A 17815-nucleotide genomic window follows, 5' to 3' on the forward strand; every position below is an offset into this window, starting at 1 on the left:
CTAAGGCCTTGACATCCTTCCTAAAGTATGGTGCCCAGAATTGAACACAATACTTCAGCTGAGGCCTAACCAGTGTTTTGTAAAGGTTTAGCATAACTTCCTTGCCATACTCTATGCCTATTAAAAAAGGCTAGGATCCCATATGCTTTTTTAACAGCCTTCTCAACTTGTCCTGCCACCTTCAAAGATTTGTGTATGTGCACCCCCAGGTCTCTCATTAAAATTGTACTATTTAGTTTATATTGCCTCGCCTCATTCTTCCTACCAAAACGCATCACTTCACATTTCTCTGCATTAAATTTCATCTGCCACGTGTCTGCCCATTTCACCAGTCTGTCTATGTCCTCCTGAAGTCTGTTACTATCCTCCACATTGTTTACTACATTCCTGAGTTTCGTATCATTTGTGAACTTTGAAATTATGCCCCCTATTCCTAAATCCAGGTCATTAATATATATCAAAAAAAGCAGTGATCCTAATACTGACCCCTGGGGAACACCACTGTAAACGTCCCTCCAGCCTGAAAAACATCCATTCACCACTATTCCCTGCTTTCTGTCCTCTAGCTAATTTTGTATCCACGCTGCCACTGTCCAAATGCTTGTGTTTTGCATGAAAAATGCAGCTTTAAACTTCCAGAATGAAGCATAAGCATTAAAGAATAATTTCTGCAAATTATGGGGTACATAAGTAAACCATGACTGTTTGCAATGCTGTGGATATCCTGGAATTTAATTGCTAGTGTCAGCTTGGCTCAGTTGGTAGAACTCTCATTTCTGGCTAATTTTGAGTCCAGGCCCCGAGTCTGGGCTTGAGCTCGTAATCTATGCTGACACTCCAGCACTGTATCATAGAATCATAGAAGTTACAACATGGAAACAGGCCCTTCGGCCCAACATGTCCATGTCGCCCAGTTTATACCACTAAGCTAGTCCCAATTTCCTGCACTTGGCCCATATCCCTCTATACCCATCTTACCCATGTAACTGTCCAAATGCTTTTTAAAAAACAAAATTGTACCCGCCTCTACTACTGCCTCTGGCAGCTCGTTCCAGACACTCACCACCCTTTGAGTGAAAAAATTGCCCCTCTGGACCCTTTTGTATCTCTCCCCTCTCACCTTAAATCTATGCCCCCTCATTATAGACTCCCCTACCTTTGGGAAAAGATTTTGACTATTTACCTTATCTATGCCCCTCATTATTTTATAGACTTCTATAAGATCACCCCTTAACCTCCTACTCTCCAGGGAAAAAAGTCCCAGTCTGTCTAACCTCTCCCTATAAGTCAAACCATCAAGTCCCGGTAGCATCCTAGTAGATCTTTTCTGCACTCTTTCTAGTTTAATAATATCCTTTCTATAATAGGGTGACCAGAACTGTACACAGTACTCCAAGTGTGGCCTCACCAATGCCCTGTATAACTTCAACAAGACATCCCAACTCCTGCATTCAATGTTCTGACCAATGAAACCAAGCATGCCGAATGCCTTCTTCACCACCCTATCCACCTGTGACTCCACTTTCAAGGAGCTATGAACCTGTACTCCCAGATCTCTTTGTTCTATAACTCTCCCCAACGCCCTACCATTAACGGAGTAGGTCCTGGCCCGATTCGATCTACCAAAATGCATCACCTCACATTTATCTAAATTAAACTCCATCTGCCATTCATCGGCCCACTGGCCCAATTTATCAAGATCCCGTTGCAATCCTAGATAACCTTCTTCACTGTCCACAATGCCACCAATCTTGGTGTCATCTGCAAACTTACTAACCATGCCTCCTAAATTCTCATCCAAATCATTAATATAAATAACAAATAACAGCGGACCCAGCACCGATCCCTGAGGCACACCGCTGGACACAGGCATCCAGTTTGAAAAACAACCCTCTACAACCACCCTCTGTCTTCTGTCGTCAAGCCAATTTTGTATCCAATTGGCTACCTCACCTTGGATCCCATGAGATTTAACCTTATGTAACAACCTACCATGCGGTACCTTGTCAAAGGCTTTGCTGAAGTCCATGTAGACCACGTCTACTGCACAGCCCTCATCTATCTTCTTGGTTACCCCTTCAAAAAGCTCAATGAAATTCGTGAGACATGATTTTCCTCTCACAAAACCATGCTGACTGTTCCTAATTAATCCCTGCCTCTCCAAATGCCTGTAGATCCTGTCCCTCAGAATACCCTCTAACAACTTACCCACTACAGATGTCAGGCTCACTGGTCTGTAGTTCCCAGGCTTTTCCCTGTCGCCCTTCTTAAACAAAGGCACAACATTTGCTACCCTCCAATCTTCAGGCACCTCACCTGTAGCGGTGGATGATTCAAATATCTCTGCTAGGGGACCTGCAATTTCCTCCCTAACCTCCCATAACGTCCTGGGATACATTTCATCAGGTCCCGGAGATTTATCTACCTTGATGCGCGTTAAGACTTCCAGCACCTCCCCCTCTGTAATATGTACACTCCTCAAGACATCACTATTTATTTCCCCAAGTTCCCTAACATCCATGCCTTTCTCAACCGTAAATACCAATGTGAAATATTCATTCAGGATCTCACCCATCTCTTGTGGTTCCGCACATAGATGACCTTGTTGATCCTTAAGAGGCCCTACTCTCTCCCTAGTTACTCTTTTGCCCTTTATGTATTTGTAGAAGCTCTTTGGATTCTCCTTTGTCTTATCTGCCAAACCACTGTACTGAGAGAATGGTGCATTGTTGGAGCTGCTGTCCTATAGACCTTAAATGGAGGCCCCATTCTTCTGTTCAACTGGATGAGGAAATCCCGTAACGTTATTTCAGGAAGAGCAGGCAGCTCTCCTGGTGTCATGTTCAACATTCCTCCCTCAACAAAACACCAAAACAAAGCAGGTGAACTGGTCAATCATTTCATTGCCGTCTGTGGTAAGTTGCTGACACAGAATAGTGTTTTCCTGCCCAATAACATTCACTGCATTCCAAAAGTAAGTCACTTTGAGATGTTTGTGCAATGTAATAACGTGTTACATATTGTGGTTTGAGTACAGTCTAGGTACATTCCCAAAAGCGGGAAAGGTAGGGCAAACAAAGCCAGAGCTCCCTGGATGACAAAAGACATAGAGAGTAAGATGAAGCAGAAAAAAAGGGGGGTGGGGGGGGGGGGCGTATGGCAGATGTCAGGTTGATAATACAAGTGAGAACCAGGCTAAATACAGAAAGTACAGAGGAGAAATGAAAACGGAAATAAGAGGGGCAAAGAGAGTATGGGAATAAACTGGCGGCCAACATAAAAGGGAATCCATAAGTCTTCTATAGGCATATAAATAGTAAACAGGTAGTAAGAGGAGGGGTGGGGCCGATTAGGGACCAAAAAGGAGATCTAAGCATGGAGGCAGAGGGCATGGCTGAGGTACTAAATGAGTACTTTGTATCTGTCTTTACCAAGGAAGAAGATGCTGCCAAAGTCACAGTAAAAGATTAGGTAGTTGAGATACTGGATGGGCTAAAAATTGATAAAGAGGAGATACTAGAAAGGCTGGCTGTACTTAAAGTAGATAAGTCACCCGGTCCAGATGGGATGCATCCTAGGTTGCTGAGGGAAGTATGGGTGGAAATTGCAGAGGTGCTGACCATAATCTTCCAATCCTCCTTTGATAAGGGGGTGGTGCCAGAGGACTGGAGAATTGCAAATGTTACACCCTTGTTCAAAAAAGGATGTAAGGATAAACCCGGCAACTACAGGCCAGTCAGTTTAACCTCGGTAGAAACAATAATCCGGGACAAAATTAATAGTCACTTGGACAAGTGTGGATTAATAAAGGAAAGCCAGTACGTATTTGTTTTTGATGAGGTAACAGAGAGGCTAGATGAGGGCCATGCGGTTGATGTTGTGTATATGGGCTTTCAAAAGGCATTTGATAAAGTGCCACATAATAGGCTTGTCAGCAAAATTGAAGCCAATGGAATAAAAGGGGCAGTGGCAACATGGATACAAAATTGGCTAAGTGACAGGAAACAGAAAGTTGTGGTGAACGGTTGTTTCCCGGACTGGATGGAGGTGTACAGTGGTGTTCCCCGGTCAGTACGAGGATCATTGCTTTTTTTGATATATATTAATGACTTGGACTTGGGTGTACAGGGCACAATTTCAAAATTTGCAGATAACACAAAACTTGGAAGTGTAGAAAACAGTGAGGAGGATAGTGATAGACTTCAAGAGGACATAGACAGGCTGGTGGAATGGGCGCACATGTGGCAGATGAAATTTAACGCAGAGAAGTGTGAATTGATACATTTTGGCAGGAAGAGCGAGGAGGGGCAATATGAACTAAATGGTACAATTTTAAAGGCGATGCAGGAACCGAGAGACCTGGGGGGATATGTGCACAAATCTTTGAAGGCAGCAGGACAGGTTGGAAAAAAGCAGTTAGAAAAGCATACGGGATCCTGGGCTTTATAAATAGAGGAATAGAGTACAAAAGCAAGGAAGTTATGATGAACCTTTATAAAACACTGGTTCTGCCGCAATTGGTGTATTGTGTCCAATTCTGGGCACCGCACTTTAGGAAAGATGTGAAGGCCTTAGAGAGGGTGCAGAAGAGATTTACTAGAATGGTTCCAGGGATGAGGGATTTCAGTTATGTGGATAGACTGGAGAAGCTGGGGTTGTTCTCCTCGGAGCAGAGACAGATGAGAGGAGATGTGATAGAAATGTTCAAAATCATGAAAGGTTTAGATAAAATAAATAAAGAGAAACTGTTCCCATTGGCGGAAGGGTCGAGAACCAGAGGACGTAGATTTAAGGTGATTGGCAAAAGAACCAAAGGCGACATGAGGAAAAACTTTTTTACGCAGTGAGTAATTATGATCTAGAATGTGCTGACTGAAAGGGTGGTGGATGCAGGTTCAATTGTCGTGGCTTTCAAAAAGGAATTGGTAAATACTTGAAGGGAAAAAGTTTGCAGGGCTTTGGGGAAAGAGCGGGGGAATGGGGCTAACTGGAAGGCTCTTACAAAGAGCCGGCATGGGCTCGATAGGCTGAATGGCTACCTTCTGTGCTGTAACCATTCTATGATTCTATGATATTTACAAGTACTTCTGACCTTTGTGGCTTAGAGTATCTTTGCAGAACTTTTCCTCAGGAGATTGAATAAGTGGGGTAAGGACAGATTGTACATAGTCTGTGAAACATGAAGGCTTCATGGATCAAAATAACATAGGAACATCGGAACAGGAGTAGGCCATTCAGCCCCTCGTGCCTGCTCCGCCATTTGGTAAGATCATGGGTGATCTGTGATCTAGCTCCATATACCTGCCTTTGGCCCATATCCCTTAATATCTTTGGTTGCCAAAAAGCTATCTATCTCAGATTTAAATTTAGCAATTGAGCTAGTATCAATTGCCATTTGCGGACGAGAGTTCCAAACTTCTACCACCCTTTGTGTGTAGAAATGTTTTCTAATCTCGCTCCTGAAAGGTCTGGCTCTAATTTTTAGACTGTGCCCCCTACTCCTAAAATCCCCAACCAGCGGAAATAGTTTCTCTCTATCCACCCTATCCGTTCCCCTTAATATCTTATAAACTTCGATCAGATCACCCCTTAACCTTTGAAACTCTAGAGAATATAACCCCAATTTGTGTAATCTCACCTCGTAACTTAACCCTTGAAGTCTGGGTATCATTCTAGTAAACCTACGCTGCACTCCCTCCAAGGCCAATATGTCCTTCCGAAGGTGCGGTGCCCAGAACTGCTCACAGTACTCCAGGTGCGGTCTAACCAGGGTTTTGTGTAGCTGCAGCATAACTTCTGCCCCCTTGTACTCTCGTCCTCTGGATATAAAGGCCAGCATTCCATTAGCCTTATTGATTATTTTCTGCACCTGTTCATGACACGTCAATGATCTATGTACCTGAACCCCTAAGTCCCTTTGGACATCCACTGTTTTTAACTTTTTACCATTTAGAAAGTACCCTGTTCTATCCTTTTTTGATCCAAAGTGGATGACCTCACATTTGTGTACATTGAATTCCATTTGCCACAATTTTGCCCATTCACCTAATCTATCAATATCACTTTGTAATTTTATGTTTTCATCTACACTGCTTACAATGCCACCAAAGCAGTGTCATCGGCAAACTTAGATATGAGACTTTCTATGCCTTCATCTAAGAATAATTGAGGCCCCAAGACAGATCCCTGCGGGACTCCACTAGTCACATCCTGCCAATGTGAATACCTTCCCATTATCCCTACTCTCTGTCGCCTTTCGCTCAGCCAACTTCCTAACCAAGTCCATACTTTTCCCTCGATTCCAGTCTCTTATGTGGGACCTTATCAAATGCCTTCTGGAAGTCCATATAAATAACATCCATTGATATTCCCCTGTCCACTACTTTAGTCACCTCTTCAAAAAATTCAGTCAGGTTTGTCAGGCACGACCTACCTTTCACAAATCCATGCTGGCTCTCTCTGATTAACTAAAAATTCTCGAGGTGTTCAGTCACCCTATCCTTAATTATAGACTCCAGCAATTTCCCCACAACAGATGTTAGGCTAACTGGTCTATAATTCCCCGGTTTCCCTCTCTCTCCTTTCTTAAAAAGCGGAGTGACATGTGCAATTTTCCAATCCAGAGGGTCAGTTCCTGAATCTCAAGAACTTTGAAAGATTATAGTTAGGGCATCCGCAATGTGCTCACCTACTTCCTTTAAAACCCTGGGATGGAAACCATCTGGTCCTGGGGATTTGTTACTCTTTAGTGCTATTATTTTCTTTATTACTGTTGCTTTACTTATATTAATTTTATCGAGTCTCTGTCCCCAATAAGTTTTCTTGGGATTTCCGGCATGCTATCCTCTTTCTCGACTGTAAATACTGACGCAAAGTAATTGTTCAACATGTCCGCCATTTCCCCATTGTCAATGACAATATCCCCACTTTCAGTTTTTAAGGGGTCAACACTGCTCCTGACCACCCTCTTTTTCCTAATAAAACTATAAAAGTTCTTCGTATTGGTTTTGATATCCCTTCCGAGTTTCTTTTCATACTCTCTTTTTGTAGCCCTTACTATCTGTTTTGTGATCCTCTGTTGATCTTTGTATCTTTCCCATTCGCCAGGATCTGTGCCCTTTCCTTATGTCTTATGCTGTCCCTTACCTCTTTAGTTGTCCATGGCTTTTTTTTTGGCAAGTAGAGTTCTTGCCCCTCAGGGGTATAAACCGATTCTGCATCACGTTAATAACCTTTCTTGTTCCATGTTTCCTTGTGTTGGAAATCATATTCTATTTATACCTATAATAATGTAGCAGCTCCCTCCTTTGGATATCATGAGTATAACAGTCAAAGTAAAGAGCTGTTGATGCAGATGAGAGAAAATAAGAATGACAGGAAGTTTGATTTCAGCCTGATTAACTTGATTCAGACCCACCTACACCAGCAGAGGAAAAAAATTATACGAAAAGGAAAACAGTAAAATAAGCAGTCAGCAGAAAATTATTTTAAAAATTAACTCAAGGTTTTCTTTATTATGGAATACCAGAGGTAAGACACGTTTTTGTTTCCTTGCAATCAGTGTAATAAAAATCTTTCTCTTACTACGCCAGTGTAAATTGTAAACAATTTTACAACACCAAGTTATAGTCCAACAATTTTATTTGAAAATCACAAGCTTTCGGAGGCTTCCTCCTTCCTCAGGATTTCTTGACATTCACCTGAGGAAGGAGGAAGCCTCCGAAAGCTTGTGATTTTCAAATAAAATTGTTGGACTATAACTTGGTGTTGTAAAATTGTTTACAATTGTCAACCCCAGTCCATCACCGGCATCTCCACATCATGGCTACCATCTATGCCAGTGTAGACAGCTAGCAGGCCTGCAGTACTGGTCTGGTGACACGGTACATGGAACTAGGGATGTGACAGACTTCCTAACTTTATTAGTGAAAGAGTACTAGGTGTGAGCGGAGCACGTGACCAAATTTAACTCAGGATGATTGAATGTTTAGCTGATTGGCTGTTTTCATCAAAGTTGCAGTCCACCCAATCATTTTCACCTTGTCCCCACCACCCCCCCCTCCAGTTTTGCTTCTTGTTACACGGTCTTGGGCTGCACTGTAGTTTTTAAAATGGTCTGTGTGATGTACGGGGTATATTTGCATCTTTACCAGCTGAGTGTAAAGCATTGCATGAGTGGAGTGCAGAGAGGAAAAGCAAGCAGGGTTGAATTATACACTCATAGCAAAGCACGTCTGAGCTTCCTTCCATTTCAATTAATGGACGACAAATTGGGACGGGCTCTGTTATGGGCATGTGATCCTCCCCATCCAATTTTCCTCTCTGTGCTCTACCCAGGCAATGCATTATACCCAGGCTGTAAAATGCACCCCTTTATGTTGATGGTGACATTTTACTGCCACTCTTTTAACATTTTTGTTGTGGGTGTTTGCCCTGCAGTGAATGACACATGGCTTCAATTTTCCCTGTTGTATTTTGAAGCCTGGCCAGATCACGCACATGGGCTGTGGAGAAACCAGCCTTCCAATATTGGCCAATGCCCTCTGATTTCTGGGAGGAACACCATGTGACCCACCTGAACCAATTTTTTTGATTGTTTGGTAACAAGAGCAAACAAACTGTTTGATAATAAAGACATCTCGTCTTTACTGTTATATCAGAAGCATTCTTTTGGAGTCTGGGCTCACCTGACTTTCATAACAAGTATTGATTGGCTGTCTGCCTGTCTCATCCCTGGTTGCAACACAAAGCAGTAATTGGCAAAGTTACAATATATAACTAGCACATTACAGATAAATTGTAGAAAAGACTGGAATTTTCTTTCTCTTTGTAGCTTCCCTGATTTCCTAGGAGGCACATGATGTGGATCCGGGTAACCAAGTTTTCCCGTTGATTTTCCCTCTCCCCTTCCTGTCGAGGGGCACCTAGTCCATGCTCAGCACCACCCTGCAGCATGAGTGAGGAATGTCCTGCTGAATGAATTGTGGCTTCAATCCCTAGTTTGTGTTGAGTTCACTGATCCTGGCCCACAATAGTGGTTATCAAATGAAAACCATTTTAAATTTCCCATCTGACAGTTCAGCCCATGGAAACCTGCCACACTTGCGTCCGAGTCAGTTTAGAACAGAGGTTCCCAAATTGGGAGGATGGGGGGAGTGGGGGTGGGGTGGGTGGTAGGGGAGGGCGTGATGAGGTCATCGGGGATGTGGGGCTTGCCTAAATTAACCAGGAGAGCTGCGAATAGACAGAGGAGGTACATAATGGGATGATCTCGAAGAGGACCGATTTGCAGGGTTATGGGGAAAAAGCTGGGGTGTGGGATTAAATTGGAAAGCTCTTTTAAAGTGCTGGCACAAGCACGATGGGCCGAATGGCCTCCTCCTGTGCTCTAAGATTCTATGATCTCCACTGATTTTTGGATGTGTTTAATGTCGATTTTTTTTTCTCCACCTTTTGATAGGACCTCATCGATAGGAAGTCAGCCGACTACAGATGTGGGATTCAACTCGCTGTCGGCTGCACTCACAAATATAAAACAGCACGACCTGAAGCCAGCCGACAGCAGCAGAAAAGAAAATGCAGGTCTATAAATCTGCTGCCGGGTAAAGTAAATGTAGGGGAGACAAAGCCACGCATCAGATACCAGCATCCAATACTGAAGGCAGCACTGGGAGGTCACTACCCTCAGACAAGAAGATTGTCCGGGCCTCTGGCTTGATTCAAGCAACATTGGACTTTCACATGCTGAAACTGAGCATCTCCCTCTCCCCCCATCCACGCTCACCCAACCCAAGTGATTGAACATTGGTTCCCACCATTTTGAATCATGGCGCACATTCCCTCTGAGACTGCAAAGTCCTGTCATCTGTGCTTCATGTCACCATGTGCACAATATCTCGATACTAAGTGTCTGCTGACACTTAAGTGTCATATGCGAAAAGAAGCCACTAGGGCAAGCTGGCTGTGGAACCGTACCCCAGCAAGAAGAGAGGAAAACATTGGAAAGGGAAGAATGCTCTTGGTAGGCGTTAATATTTTGGGAATAGTTCTCTAAATGTCAGCCCATCTCCCTTCTTCTTGTCCAGCCATTTGCCACATGGGAAGATGGTGCTCACTCCAGTGGCGGTGTTAGTGATCTCGACCCGTTCCAGCATCCAGCCAGCATTTGCACTGCTGCTGTCGTGCTCGATTTTCACTTTGTGTAACTCTCCCAGATCCAATACTTCGAGAATGAACCTGTCTGTGTGGCCCCGCTCAAATAGATTCCGGAATTTTTGCTTCAGCATGCGGTTGCCAGTGTCACCATTAGTTCCATAAATGGTTATGGATACATTGGCGTCAGTTCCAGCACCTTTTACATCTCCAGTGATGACGATGATCTCATATTTGACAGGCACTAAACTGCGTACTTTGCTGGTGAAGCTCTCTATGATTTTTGAACACTCGAAGGCCTTGAATTCGTCTCTTTTATGACTCAGCGTTATTTTTGCATTACATTGGAAGACGTATCTGAAAAAAAAGCGTGAAATATTTACATGACTGGACAATGATTGAGGACTGGCCTCAATGCAGTGGCACCTTCTTAAAACAGGAACTCCTCTTAGAAACAGAGACTCACTGTCAAGTACTCTTAATAACAGAGTAAGTTTCACCATCAAGATTGTTTTTGATGAGAGAGTCTCGTCATCAGGATCCTTTTTAAAAAAATGGAGTTGCAGTATCAAGACACCCTTTTGAAATATGAGTCACGTCAACCCTTTTGGAAAGGGAGTTTCCAGATCAGATCCCTCTTGAACGTGGACACTTGGAATTTCCACGGGGGTTCTCCCGATCTCCTGCTGTAACTTCGGCGGAAACCCTGGAGAAACAGCATAAACGGCTGCCAAAGTTACAGCAGGAGATAGGGAAATGTCTGCAGAACTTATACCCTCCAGTCTTACACTAACGTCCTTTAAGAAAGTGGATTTTTCCTTCAAGAACTCATTTAAAGTTTCAGTCTCGCATCAAAATTTTTAAATAGGGAATCACACCATCAGACTCCTTTAAAAGGAGTTTCACCCTCAAAAGATCCCTTTTAACAAAATTCAATCTACTTTGGTCAGTTTTGGGCCTGGTTGGAATTGGATTGAGACTCGACAAACTAATTTCACTTTGGACCATTACAGGTAGTAAAGGTGGGATAAAGCAGGTAGTAGAGAAATCGAATAGGATAAAAATAGATCAAGAGGAGGTACTTAAAAGGTTGGCAGCGCTCAAAGTCCAGATGGGATGCATCCTAGGTTGTTGAGGGAAGTAAGGGTGGAAATTGCGGAAGCTCTGGCCACAATCTTCCAATCCTCCTTAGATATGGGGTGGTGCCAGAGGACTGGAGGATTGCAAATGTTACACCCCGGTTCAAAAAAGGGGAGGGGGTAAACCCAGCAACTAAAGGCCAGTTAGCCTAACGTCGGTGGTGGGAAAAGTTTAGAGACAATAATTTGGAACAAAATCAATTGGCACTTGGAAAAATATGGGTTAATAAATGAAAGCTGGCACGAATTTGTTAAAGGCAAATTTTGTTTGATTAACTTGATTGAGTCCTTTGATAAAGTAACAAGATCATGAGGTTGATATTGTGTACATGAACTTTCAAAAGGCGTTTGATAAAGTACCACATAATAGACTTGTTACCAACATTAAAGCCCACGGGATTAAAGGGACAGTGGTAGCGTGGATACGAAATTCGCCAAGGGACAGATAGAAGAGAATAGTGGTGAATGGTTGTTTTTCAGACTGGAGGGAAGTAAACAGTGGTATTCCGCAGTGGTCAGTATTAGGACCACTGCTGTTTTTGATATATATTAATGACTTAGACTTGGGTATAGAGGGCATAACTTCAAAGTTTGCAGATGAAACAAAACTCTGAAATGTAGTAAACAGTGAGGAGGATAGACCAGAGAAGGTTAAGGGGAGATTTGATTGAGGTGTTCAAAATCATAAAGGGTTTTGTTAGAGTAAATAAGGAGAAACTGTTTCCAGTGGCAGAAGGGTCGATAACCAGAGGATACAGATTAAAGGTAATTGCCATAAGGAGCAGAGGCAACATGAGAATTTTTTTTTTTAATGCAGTGAGTTGTAATGATCTAATGCACTGCCCGAAAGGGTGGTGGAAGCAGATTCAATAGTAACTTTTAAAATTGGATAAATACTTGAAGAGGAAAAATTTGCAGGGCTATGGGGAAAAAGCCAGTACAGGCACAATGGGCTGAATGGCCTCCTTCTGTGCTGTATCATTCTATGATTCTATGTCTGTCCCATCATATCCAGGTTCCAGAGCTGCAAAGACAGGGTTATAGAATCATAGAATCATAGAAGTTTACAACATGGAAACAGGCCCTTCGGCCCAACATGTCCATGTCGCCCAGTTTATACCACTAAGCTAGTCCCAATTGCCTGCACTTGGCCCATATCCCTCTATACCCATCTTACCCATGTAACTGTCCAAATGCTTTTTAAAAGACAAAATTGTACCCGCCTCTACTACTGCCTCTGGCAGCTCGTTCCAGACACTCACCACCCTTTGAGTGAAAAAATTGTAACGTAACTGGAGCTAAGTACCTCCTCAGTGATTATTGTTTAATTCAATAGCCCACTTCACACTTAGGTAATACTTACTTGTTGCCAAGCTCCTTTTCTGTAACAATAATTTCCTTAACATGCCATTCAACATCATTCTTTGAGGTAAATTTCCTTCCATCTCGCGGACAGTGGCCCACACAAATTGTTGCTATGTCACCAACGTTCTTTGAAGAAAATTCAAATTTGTCTCTTGCCCCTCTGTAAATGTAAAGGAAATGCAACTGTTTAATACAATCAATCAATTCTAAAGCTTTTCAATGGAAAAGAGCCTCACATGCATGCCAGAGCTACTATTACAGTCATTTATTTCTTTGAACTTTCCTTTCTTGTTCCTACTAAGCTTCAAATGTGCCATCCTACATGGTTAGCTGTGCTTCAGTGGTAGCATTCTTTGCCTCTGAGTCGGAAGATTATGGGTTCAAGTCCCACTCCAGAGACGAGAGCACAAAGTCCAGGCTGATACTCCAGTGCAGTACTGAGGGAGTGCTGCACTGCCAGAGGTGCCGTCTTTAGGATGAGATGTTAAATTGAGGCCCTGTCTGCCCTCTCTGGTTGATGTAAAAGATCCCATGGCATTATTTCAAAGAAGAGCAGGGGAGTTATCTCTGATGTCCTAGCCAATATTTATCCCTCAACCAACATCAATAAAATAGAAGATCTTGTCGTTATCACATTGCTGTTTGTGGGATCTTGCTGTGCGCAAGTTGGCTGCCACGTTTCCTACATTACAACAGTGACTACATGTCATATGTACTTCATTGGCTATACAGTGCTTTGGGACGTCCTGAGGTCATGAAGGCGCTATATAAATGCAAGTCTTTCTTTTTCTTTCTTTCCCTGTAACCTTGCTTATTGTATAGTCTCTCACTCTAACTCATGCTTTCCCAGGACCTCAGAATTATGGCGTTCCTTACCTCCCTCTGTCTTCCGTAACCTCTAAAATCTACAGCCTATTAAAAGTCCAGCCTGCTGTCACTTAGAGACTACTTCTTGATTTGTCTTCTCTTTTTTCCTGTTCTTTTCAGCTTTGGTTGTCTCCTGTGCTATCAGCTTCGCCTGGATTTCTCAAAGGAAAAACCCTCCAGTAATTATTATTGCCATAAAGTACTGGTAACTCTACCTCAGGAATTTTTTTTTCTTGGATGAGTTTTCCAGTGTGAATTCTTTGGATCTTCCTTTTTTCCCTTCAAACATAACCCAGACATTTTCCTTGGTTTCAGCATCGTCCCTATCACTGGTCACAGTGAGGATTTCATAGCCTATCAAAGGGAAGAAGAATATTATCTGATGCATAATGTTCAGTGAATAACAGAACATCACTCTCAGCAGCCAGCTGATGCCTGTCGACTAGCCGTGAGTTCTATAACACTGCACTCGCTTGCACTGTAAGATGTGAGGAAGTTCTGCTGTGCTGGAAAGTTACAGGAGATTTCTTTATGGAATAAATTAAAATGAAAACTGTATTAACAGTACAGTCAACAGTATGACACCTGTATAGAACAGGAGATCCAATGAAACAAATCATTTTCTACTCAATCCCTTTGAATAGAATTCTGAAGAACCATTTTTGTCCTTGATCCTACCTGAAATTGGGTAGTACAGCGTCGGCAAATGAGGGAAAATTTGGGCAATGCGATCTACTGCCGCCTCACCGCCCAGCCTGGTTATCCCTCCGCTGCTCACATTGGAAACACCCTGGCTGCTCCTTCCCTGCCTGTAACATGAAAATGGCAGCAGGGAGTGTGCAGCCCAGGTCCCTGGCAGATATCCCTCTTGTCTGCCTATGTGGAAAGCAGCGGTGGGGCCCAGCTGACAATGACCACAAGAGCCTCCAAAAGGAGGAAAGGGCCTTGTTAGTGGCCTGCGCTCCCTCCCTCTGCCCCACTGACTTACCTGTGTAGGCCTTGGTCTCTGCCGAGGCCGACAAATCTGCAGTACAGTCAACAGTACGACACCTGTATGGAAACCCCAGTCTTAGAGCTGAAAAGACATCTTAATAAGAGTGCATCACTGGTTTGGTAGAACAGAATAGAAATCTGAAGGGCCAAACCATTTTGCATTGCACTGATTTCCATCGGACGGGGTACTAGGTGACACACTCCTCATGGTGTCTTTTCAGCTCTAAGGCTGAGGCTTCGATTCAGGGCAGACCAATCACCCTGAATAGAGTTTGGGCATTCTCAACCCAGTTTCTAGTGGGTGCAGGCATACAGGACGCCAAAGAGTCTTCGGGGCTCCTCTGCCCCTGTAAGTGCCTGGCTGTCTCTTCCGGTGTTGCACCACTGCCAAATGCTGTGGCCAGGCACTGGCAGGCTCCCTGCCACTGGGAGCCTGTGCTGCATCTGTAAATACCCCGACCCAGGAAACTGGGGGCGGGGTTGCGGCAATGTTGGAGAGATGGGTGGAAGTTAGCCTAACATCTGTTGTCGAGAAATTAGAATCATAGAATTGTTACAGCACAGGAGGCCATTCGGCCTATTGAGCCCATGCCGGCTCTTTCTAAGAGCAATCCAGTTAGTCCCATTCCCCCGTTCTTTCCCCGTACCCCTGCAAACTTTTTCCCTTCAAATATTTATCCAATTACTTTTTGAAAGCCACGATTGAATCTGTTTCCAGCACCCTTTCAGGCAGTGCATTCCAGATCATAACTACTCGCTGTGTAAAAAAGTTTTTCCTCATGTCGCCTTTGGGTCTTTTGCCAATTACCTTAAATCTGTGTCGTCTTGTTCTCGACCCTTCCACCAATGGGAACAGTTTCTTTTTATTTACTTTATCTAAACCCGTCATGATTTTGAACATTTTTATCAAATCTCCTCTCAACCTTCTCTGCTCTAAGGAGAACAACCCCAGCTTCTTCAGTCTATTCATGTAACTGAAGTCCCTCATCCCTGGAACCATTCTAGTAAATCTCTTATGTACCCTCTCCAAGGCCTTCACATCCTTCCTAAAGTGCGGTGCCCAGAATTGGACACAATACTCCAGTTGTGGCCGAACCAGTGTTTTATAAAGCTTCATCATGACTTCCATACTTTTGTACTCCATGCCTCTATTTATAAAGCCCAGGATCCCGTATGCTTTTCTAGGTACATTCCCATGAGGGAGAAAAGTAGGGTAATTAAAACCAGAGCTCCCTGGCTGACAAAAGAGATAAAGAGTAAGATGAAGCAGAAAAAAAGGGGCATACAACAGATGTCAGGTTGATAATACAAGTGAGAACCAGGCTGAATATAGAAAGTTCAGAGGGGAAGTGAAAAAGGAAATAAGAGGGGCAAAGAGAGACTATGTGAATAGACTGGTGGCCAACATAAAAGGGAATCCAAAAGTCTTCTATAGGCGTGTAAACAGTAAACGGGTAGTATGAGGAGGGGTGGGGCCGATCAGGGACCAAAAAGGAGATCTACTCATGGAGAGGGCATGGCTGAGGTACTAAATGAGTACTTTGCATCTGTCTTTACCAAGGAAGAAGATGCTGCCAGAGTGTCAGTAAAGGAAAATGTAGTTGAGATACTGGATGGGCTAATAATTGATAAAGAGGAGGTACTAGAAAGGCTAGCTGTACTTAAAGCAGATAAGTCACCTGGTCCGGATGGGATGCATCCTAGGTTGCTGAGGGAAGTAAGGGTGGAAATTGCAGAGGTACTGGCCATAATCTTCCAAACATCCTTAGATATGGGGATGGTGCCAGAGGACAGGAGAATTGCAAATGTTACACCCTTGTTCAAAAAAGGGTGTAAAGATAAACCCAGCAACTATAGGCCAGTCAGTTTAACCTCGGTGGTGGGGAAACTTTTAGAAACAATAATCCAGGACAAAATTAACAGTCACTTGGACATAAGAACATAAGAACATAAGAAATTGGAGCAGGAGTAGGCCAATCGGCCCCTCGAGCCTGCTCCGCCATTCAATAAGATCATGGCTGATCTGATCCCAACCACAAATCTAAAGAACACAAGAAGTCGGAGCAGGACCCGGCCACATAGCCCCTGGGCCCTCTCCGCCACCCACAGGGCATTGACCGATCCGAACTCAGCTTCATGTCCAATTTCCTGCCCGCTCCCCATAACCCCTAATTCCCTTTACTTCTAGGAAACTGTCTATTTCTGTTTTAAATTTATCTAATGATGTAGCTTCCACAGCTTCCTGGGCTGAATGGCCTCCTTCTGTGATGTAACCTTTCTATGATTCTAACCGCTTTCTCAACCTGTCCTGCCACCTTCAAAGATTTGTGCACATATACACCCAGGTATCTCTGTTCCTGCACCCCCTTTAGAATTGTATGATTTAGTTTATATTGCCTCTCCTCATTCTTCCTACCAAAGTGTATCACTTTGCACTTATCTGCCTTAAATTTAATCTGCCACATGTCCGCCCATTCCACCAGCCTGTACATGTCCTCTTGAAGTCTATTACTATATTCCTTACTGTTTACTACACTTCCAAGTTTTGTGTCATCTGCAAATTTTGAAATTGTGCCCTGTACACCCAAGTCCATTAGTATATATCAAAAAAAGCAATGGTCCCAGCACTGACCCCGAGGGAACACCACTGTGTACCTTCCTCCAGTCCGAAAAATAACCATTCACCACTACTCTCGGTTTCCTGTCACTTAGCCAATTTCATATCCATGCTGCCACTGCCCCTTTATCAAATGCCTTTTGAAAGTCCATATACACAACACCAACCGCATAGCCCTCATCAAATTTCTGGAGTCTATAATTAAGGATAGAGTGACTTGAAAATTTTCAGCTGATCAGAGACAGCCAGCATGGATTTGTAAAGGGTAGATCATGCATGACGAACCTGATTGATTTTTTGAAGAGGTGACTAAAGTAGTGGACAGGGGAATGTCTATGGATGTTGTTCATATGGATTTCCAGCAGGCATTCAATAAAGTCCCTCATAAGAGACTGTTAGCTAAAGTTGAAGCTCATGGAATTGAGGGCAAATTATTGACCTGGTAAGGAAACTGGCTAAGCGGCAAGAGACAGAGAGTATGGATAATGGGCAGGTACTCAAATTGGCAGGATGTTACTGGTGGTGTCCTACAGGGATCTGTTTTGGGGTTTCAACTATTCACTGTATTTATTAACGACTTAGATGACGGGATAGAGAGCCACATATCCAAGTTTGCCAACGACACAAAGATTGGAACCATGTAAACATTGTAGATGGAGGAATAAAACTACACAGAGATATT

The 17815-nt window shown here is 43.4% G+C and overlaps 1 protein-coding gene across 1 annotated transcript in view; it reads right to left on the minus strand.

Annotated features, from left to right (window-relative positions):
* Window positions 1-7773: 7773 nt before the first annotated feature.
* The window catches only part of LOC137320985 (lipoxygenase homology domain-containing protein 1-like), an 87374-nt gene continuing 77332 nt past the window's right edge, over window positions 7774-17815 (minus strand). The window contains exons 24-26 of the mRNA XM_067983057.1: window positions 13739-13877; window positions 12655-12816; window positions 7774-10509 (exon numbers count right to left, since the gene is read on the minus strand). Coding sequence (XP_067839158.1) covers window positions 10029-10509; window positions 12655-12816; window positions 13739-13877 — 782 coding nt within the window. The 3' untranslated portion in view covers window positions 7774-10028. The remainder of the gene's footprint in view (window positions 10510-12654; window positions 12817-13738; window positions 13878-17815) is intronic.

Source organism: Heptranchias perlo, chromosome 1 (genome assembly GCF_035084215.1).
Source record: "Heptranchias perlo isolate sHepPer1 chromosome 1, sHepPer1.hap1, whole genome shotgun sequence".
NCBI classification, from domain to species: domain Eukaryota; kingdom Metazoa; phylum Chordata; class Chondrichthyes; order Hexanchiformes; family Hexanchidae; genus Heptranchias; species Heptranchias perlo.